A 7,811-nucleotide genomic window follows, 5' to 3' on the forward strand; every position below is an offset into this window, starting at 1 on the left:
CCCACGCACTCCGTTTATCAATTCTTTAACGTCGCGCGTTTATTTCGCCGTGAACGCGACACGACGTGCCACGCTGTGCGGATGGTACCTCCTGTCCTGCACGTTGCGCGACGACGGAGGCATACGAGCATTCAGGCACGTACGCGAAACGCGAAAGAACGACACGCGGAGCACACCCGACACCCGGCTCGCCCGGGCAAACACTCGCGCTCCGACCGATCGCGGCGGCAGCGGCGTCACCCTCCGCCACCTTTTGTTACGTTCCTTCTCTGTCACATGGATCGACGCCGCGCGCGAGCGCGAATGCGCGCGCTGTTGCCACTTTTACCCGTCTCACGTCTGCCGTGCCGTGCCGTGCCGTGGTCTGCCGGAGCTACGCTCTATTGTTTACTTTCGCCAGTGCGCGCGCGCCATGCGCCCACGAGGTCGTGAGTGGTCGCGAAGAGACTGTGACCGCTGCGAGGTGACCGCGGCTGCTTACTGCTACAGGCTGCTAGCGGCTACAGCTGCTACAGACATTATCACGTAAATCCTTCTCCTCGGTTTCTTTTTTTGCGAATGGCCACTTTTAACTGGTAACCTACAGTCCTTGAAACTACTAGATTTGAAAAGGATCGACCATTCGAAAAAGCGCACAAATATGTAAAATATAACATTATAATCCAAATAAAAAATACTTATTAGAAATATTTAGTCTATATTTTAATGATATTTCGAATAAAGCTTTATATAAAATATGTATGAAATATCTATATAACATTTCAAAATGAATATTAATAAATATTTATCATAAATATTCTGTACTGTCTGGGTAAGATCTGTTCTTTTCTCAAACCTTTTCATCTTTCTTCTCTTTCTTTTCACATTGGAGAGAAAAAACAAAAGATGAACAGTGAGAGAAAAAAGTTTAGTCTTGGAATATGGAAAAAGACCTATAATACACCTAAGTTACGAAGAATAGACCTTTACAAGGGATATGCATGATATAAAAGTGACATGATTATAATGCTTGAAGTACACATATTTGTAAAATAAATCGGAAGATAACTAAATTAAATTGATTTGTTGTAACATGAAATTAAATACTCCTACTATTAAATACTTAAGTGCTCCATATCTCCTTGCTCTACCAAATTTTGTTTGACTCGTGTCACTAATTTCTTACAGAAATATATTAACTTTTACAATGTATCTTTAAGACATGTTTATTTGTACAAAAATTGTGACTAGATCTTACATGAAGTATCATATTTTCTAATAGAATTTACTCTAGAAATGAAAGTTTGAAAACGTATCTTTATAAATATAGTATTAATATGGAATATTTTTACATTCTGCAAAAATAAAACATGTTAATATTATACATATTCATTCTGTATTATATAATAAGTATGTCACAAAGTATTACAGCTATTTATAGAAATACATCTTTTTAATCACATATGTATATTGTTTTGCTTTGAATGGATAACAAAGATTTTTAAATAATTTTTCACAAAATAATTACTCTCACATTTTCATATGTGGTATATTAACGTATGTATATTGTTATAGTGTAAAACGTGCAATTTAAAAATGTTATCAGAAAATATTCTACATTCTCTGAGTTTAGAGATTTAAATAGTTTACATAATTTTTTTACTATTCTACTTTCAATCGATATAACAATTGATTATATTAAAATTAATTATGGCAGACGACTTTATACAGAAACAAATTTTAAAAGTAAAAGTCTGCTTAGTCCCCAAGTACTATTTAGCCACTATACTTCAATTTCAGAAAAAAATTTCTATCGTAAATATTTTACATTCTGCAAAACTAAGACAATTACATCTGTCTTTATGAGATATATTTCGTTAGGACCATCGAGATTCCGGTATCAGTAAATTTAACTAAAACAATAATAGTTATCTACTTAAATTACTAACATACAGATGCTTCAATTCTGTCTTTGGTGTATTTTCAAAAAGTGCCGCACGATTCTGGCCCTCTCCCTTCTTTACCCAGTGTCCATAGACACGAAACGCGCAGCCATCAATCACCTGAAAACAATTGTCAAAAATATTCTTAGCAAACACATATTGTTCATACTTGATTAATTTCATAATTATATCTATTCAATCTTATAATATCAGGAGGTTTGGAATTTTTTATATGAAAATCACAAAAACTGAAATTCTATCGATCCCAATACTCTATATCAATATTTTTTTTATAATTATTATTTATTATGCTCATTTAATTAATTTGTCGTAATATGGACTTTTATCATGGAAAAATTTACCTTTCGCAGAATTTTTATTCTTTATGGGTCGGTACAAGCTACGTGTGTCGAAAGCGGTTCAGGCGTGATATGAAGCCGTTTAATACGAATAACAGCTCTCACACAAATAATTGCCAATTGAAATCTCTTCCTTGCATTGAATGATTTCGCCTTCAACTCCTGTACAACAAATAAAGAAATACTTGATAAAAATGCACCAGCTATTCAGCAAACGATTACAAGCTGTCTAAATTAATATTTCTATTCTGATATATAAGTACAAGAAAAGTACAGAAATGAATATTATCATTATTATTTACTAAATATATGAAAAATAAAGTTTTTTTTGTTAAATACAACGTAATTGAATAGAACGTTCAGCAATTAGAGAAAAAATGTTAATATCAAAATACACATATTCATATATGCAAATACATGTGTTTTTATTCAATGTTAAGTATTAATAAATTCTTGTATGAGAATGCAATAAGTATATTCAATGTATATGTCTACATGTGAATACAAGCACACGCACAAGCTTAATTAATTAGATATACATATAAGTAGCTTAGTTTGCCACTGGCAATTGATTTTCAAACATTATTATAATGCTGCTGCCAATCTTATTTATAATTTTAACATAATCAAAAAATGCCAACTAAAATAAAATAAATGTTAATTTTTTATTACATAAAAATGATAAAAATAATCAAAGTAAATTTTACAATGATAATAGTAGTCAATAAACGTTGCTACCAGACAAAATAAAAAGAAAAGTAAATTAATTACCAAAGCTAATTGAGATATCCTACTCAGACGTCGCGAGTTAGATGACAGAGAACGTTTTAGAGGAGCGATGTCTTGATCCCATAGCTGTAAAGTCAATAACTTATACTTTACAATTATATCTTTAAAATCTATTAAAATTTTTATCTATTCCAAGATATTTTATTAATCAAAAATAAAAACAATAAAAAACAATAAATAATAAAGCCGAAAGAAAATTAATAATTTTGTGTGCAACGTATAATTATTCATAAACCTCATATTTTTGCTATTATACGACAATATTAAATCTTATGCATGTGCATTTTTTGCTTCTTGCTGTGCGTGTTATAATTTTTACAATTAGATATAAAAATATTTGTAATGCACAGGATGTTCTAGGAAAACAGAAACGTTCTTCCTGGGATACCTTGTATCTAAATGAGTGTAAATATATTTTGAAATGTGTGAATTGAAGTGGGCAGAAACAAATAAAGCGGAACTAATTAATTGGCAAAATATCATAATTTTGCAGTCGAATATAGTGCATAAAGTATGTATTAGTTATTTAGATAGGTCTTTTGTATTTTTTTTCATTTTAAATTGGAAGTTATAAATAATATTTTCTTTATTTTTTAGTTTAGCATTATTAAGTACTTACGACGGTGTGAAAGAATGAATGTTCTAACGCATCCTTTATAGAAATTCTTCTCTTGGGATCAACAATTAGCAACTTCCTTATTAAATCTTTTGGAGCTTCTAGAACATATTATAAAACATAATTGATATTTTGTTTTTTTTTTAATTTATCATTTCTTTAAAATATAATTTTTATCAATCACGATTTTCACCTGTTATGTCAGCCCATTCGGGAGAAGTGAATGAATATTTTCCCTCCATTATATTCCTAAGCATAACCATTTGTTTCCGATGCCAAAATGGAGGACAGCCAACTAATAGTGTAAACATAATCACGCCACAAGCCCATCTATTACATCATGAACAAAAATGGAAAATATAATGGAATCTTATATTTCGCAAGAAACTAACTAATATATTTAACCCTACGAGTGAATACGTTTTTCGATATCTTTTTAGCAGTTTCTATCATGTCCAACGCTATTTACCCTAAGGTCGAAAAATTTGAAAAAAAAATTAAACAGCTATATGGAATAAAAATGGAAAAAGGAGACAATGAAAAGGAAAGATTTGTCAAAATTTTTCTTATAAATAATTAATATTGTTTCTTATGGAAAAAGATCATACGTGGCTCTGACGCGTCCGATATTTTATCTACTCGACGTTCAACGATATATTGATCTTTCGAAATGATTCTGGGACCAGTGAGACCTCTCGAGTCCCTTCTATTATACTATATACTTTCTTTTAGAAATTTAGAAAGAAATAAAAACCTAGATAGATAGGAGGTCGCTTGTGTATTTTGGTACTTGATCGTGGAACAAATCGAAATAGATTCTGAGCGTAATTATTCCGTTTTCCCTAGAAAACACAATAGAAATCTAAAAATGTCTTTTACTTCGTTTTTCAGAATACACAATCGACTTTCTGGTTTCCCGGTTTTACAATTACGAGCAGAAACATTTCGAAACAATTTTGTTTTGGACCCTAACGTCTTCACTCGGAGAGTTAAAAATCAATTCATGCATGTATACATGCGCACGTGGAATTATATCTTTTAATCATATACTAGTATGTGTTGATGATGTTCATGACAAAGCCTGTGTATCGTTTATATATGTATATAGGCATGTATTTTTTTAACTCTGAAGAAATCTTACATATCGACTTCATATCCGTAACCATCTGTATTCTCAAACATATTACACTTTAATACTTCTGGTGCCAAGTAGCCAGGTGTACCACAAAGGTCTGTAAAATACATCAAACATTTAATTCTCTAGACTTGGAGTATGTATAAAAAAATGACACAGACCTTCTAATTTGTCTCCATGTTTCAATATTTTGGCAAATCCAAAGTCAGTTATCTTTACGTTCAAATTATCATCAAGTAATATATTCTCAGGTTTTAAATCTCTGTGTACTATTCCTTGATTATGTACATGCTGGATTCCTTCGAATACTTGTCTCATGATATAACGCGTTTTCTTTTCAGAAAGTGTCACCACTGACGTGAGATAATCAAATAGCTCTCCATTCTTGCACAATTCAAAAATTAAGAATATAAATGTACTAGATTCAAAAACATCATGCAATTCAACTGAAAATAAAAAAGGAAAGAAATAATAATATAATCATTCTATATATACAATTATTTATTTTAAAATAAATCTATAAGTCTCTCTTACGATTGTTGCCATTTCTAAAAAAGAGTAAAATAGGAAACTTACTGATATATGGATGTCCAGCTACTCTACGAAGTATTTGCACTTCTTGTAGCGTAGCATCCTTCATGGTATGCATATCCTCATTAGTCTCATTGCTGATGTCTATAATTTTAGCCGCATACTCCATTCCTGTTTCTTTCTCTATGCATCGTCTCACAGTGGAAGATATTCCTCTGAAATACACATTCACGAAAATTAATCCCAATCTATTGAAATCAACATTGGTAACGAATGTCAATATTTGCGATCTGTGCCAAAACTTGTCGAAACTGTGTCGAAATTTATTTTAATTATGTAATGTTATCGTCAACTTGGAGGGTGATCCGTCGTATTTACTCTACCAAGTATTTACCACGATCGCTGGAGCAACGTAAAAATATATAAAATATGAATAGGAGTACAGTATTAATTGTTAATATAGGAGCGAGTCTCAACAATAATAATAGTATTAAGAAACGTGTTATCCGGGTGAAACGTGGAGTGACCCACCTTCCTAGAATCTCTTTGGGCTCGTACTTGGCATAAAATCCCTTCGCCGCGTCCTTGTCCGGCAGCACATCGTCCCCTTCATCCTTCGCCATGATTCGCGTCGTATGCGTTCGTTACGTCGCTCATAAGAGACACGCCGCACTTCTTCACGCGAATCTCAATGGTGGAACTCGCCAAGAATAATATATTCCCGAGAATAATTCAACACGGTCCAAGCAGTCGGGACATACTACCAGCGAAGTTTTTGTCACGCGACGGCACTGTCATGTTCGCGTACTCCACTGAAAGACAGTGAGAGAATTCGTCTTATTCGCCTCACACACACACGGCTATAAACAGCTTACATTATATAGATACTCCACATTAGTCCACATTGGTGCACTGTAAAGGCTGTTTTATATGAAGTTACCAGTCTGATCATGCAAATAATCACGTGGAGTAAAGGAAAAAGAATCGGTCGTCTTCTCTGTTCATTTTTAAAGGAATTTTCTTCTCACTTTTCTTTCTTTACGCAATATTTGTTTAGTGTATTGTATAAGAAAGAAGGCATTTATTTTCATTTAATCTTCATTTAATGAAGCATTTAAATTCCGATTAAAGGAACTGTTGAAAAACGATTATTTTTAGTGCTGTCCTCTATGTCTACTTTTATTATTTGGTATCTCGTGACGAAGTTCGCATGTAATCTATTATCGGTAAAATATACATTTATCAAAAATATCTCGGAAAATATATAATTGATGTTAAATCTTAATTTCGCAAAAATAGACTGTTATTAATTCTTGAATAAAGAAAAATATTACATTTTTTCAAAAATGTATTTTTTGTCAAATTAAAAATTACTTGATCAGTTGATAATAATATTACTTTCATGCTTATAAATAGCAATGTTGTAATGCGATATATATACATATATTGTATAGGTATTCAAGTCTATATAAAAAACCGATAACGCCATTTCATTCATTATTTATAAATACTTCAATAAATTATAGGAAAGTATATATATCACTAGGAATAATTTACAACAATGTCATGATGAATATTCCAATTATTTATAAACTTATAGTATAAACTTACTACATAATTATGCATTTTGAGACATATATATTATAATTTAAAAGTTTATCTTTTTATCCACGATTATTCTTAAAGTAAGGATATGATAATTAAAAATTACATTCTGGAGGACGTATTACTAATATTGTTAAAAAGGAGTAGATATTTGAAACTTTTTAATATGACGAATTCAAATATGTCATTTTTTCGTACAAAATTTTACGATGAGATGATTAAATCGTTTCCATTATCCTTGAGTTGGTAACGGTACATACCAAGTTAGTTAGTACTGCAGTTGAAAAACGTAAGAAAAAAAAACAATAGTAAAAACATATCTGGAAATTTTTGGTATAGACGTAACTCAATCGTGAACTCAATAGAGAAAGCGTCATGCATGTTTTAAATAGACGAGGGGAATGGGAAAGCATTCGCTTTTATGGTTGACTGTACGGTCGCGCCGTGTGCGCGGCATGCCAACTTCCATTGGAAATTTCCATTCGAAATACACAGTCGGTCGCCGTCGTCTTGTAGCTCTGTAGAGGACTGTGGAGACGTTTCGTAGCCGCAGCGTCTAAAAACCAGATTGCGAACGTTGCGAACAAACTACAAGTGCCATGTGACATTAATTCTGGCGCGGTCGCGCGAAATAGCAAAGAGGATGGGAAGTCTCGTGGAATTTATGTGAAAGAATTCAATTCAACTCAGAAGTGAATTATTTCATACATATAAATGTATACAATTATTAAATTAATAAAAAGAATACAATTTAATAAAGATATATTAAAAAATAGTTAAAAAATAACTTTTAATAATAATTATTTAATAACTTTGCTGCTGTAATTATTTTCATCTCCATTATAGTTAGAATT

At 31.8% G+C, this 7,811-nt stretch overlaps 1 protein-coding gene across 1 annotated transcript; it reads right to left on the reverse strand.

Annotated features, from left to right (window-relative positions):
- Positions 1-1,697: 1,697 nt before the first annotated feature.
- PhKgamma (phosphorylase kinase gamma) lies at positions 1,698-5,975 on the reverse strand. Its single transcript, XM_018514579.1, has 9 exons — positions 5,884-5,975; positions 5,398-5,567; positions 4,983-5,267; positions 4,828-4,918; positions 3,880-4,016; positions 3,690-3,787; positions 3,053-3,136; positions 2,285-2,443; positions 1,698-2,042 (listed from the first exon to the last, which is right to left on the reverse strand). Exons 1-8 carry the CDS (start codon positions 5,973-5,975, stop codon positions 2,306-2,308), a joined length of 1,095 nt encoding a protein of 364 aa, XP_018370081.1. The 3' UTR covers positions 1,698-2,042; positions 2,285-2,305.
- Between the last annotated feature and the right edge of the window lie 1,836 nt (positions 5,976-7,811).

Source organism: Trachymyrmex cornetzi, unplaced genomic scaffold (genome assembly GCF_001594075.2).
Source record: "Trachymyrmex cornetzi isolate Tcor2-1 unplaced genomic scaffold, Tcor1.1 scaffold519, whole genome shotgun sequence".
Lineage (NCBI taxonomy): Eukaryota > Metazoa > Arthropoda > Insecta > Hymenoptera > Formicidae > Trachymyrmex > Trachymyrmex cornetzi.

Bases quoted from the DNA above. Each gene is read 5' to 3' on its own strand.
- PhKgamma (XM_018514579.1), bottom strand. From the start codon at position 5,975: ATGGCGAAGGATGAAGGGGACGATGTGCTGCCGGACAAGGACGCGGCG. The intron at 4,017-4,827 runs GTAAGATTTCTT...ATGATGTAATAG, and splicing joins TACGGATATGAAGTCGATAT to ATGGGCTTGTGGCGTGATTA. The intron at 3,788-3,879 runs GTGAAAATCGTG...AATATGTTCTAG, and splicing joins CGAATGGGCTGACATAACAG to AAGCTCCAAAAGATTTAATA.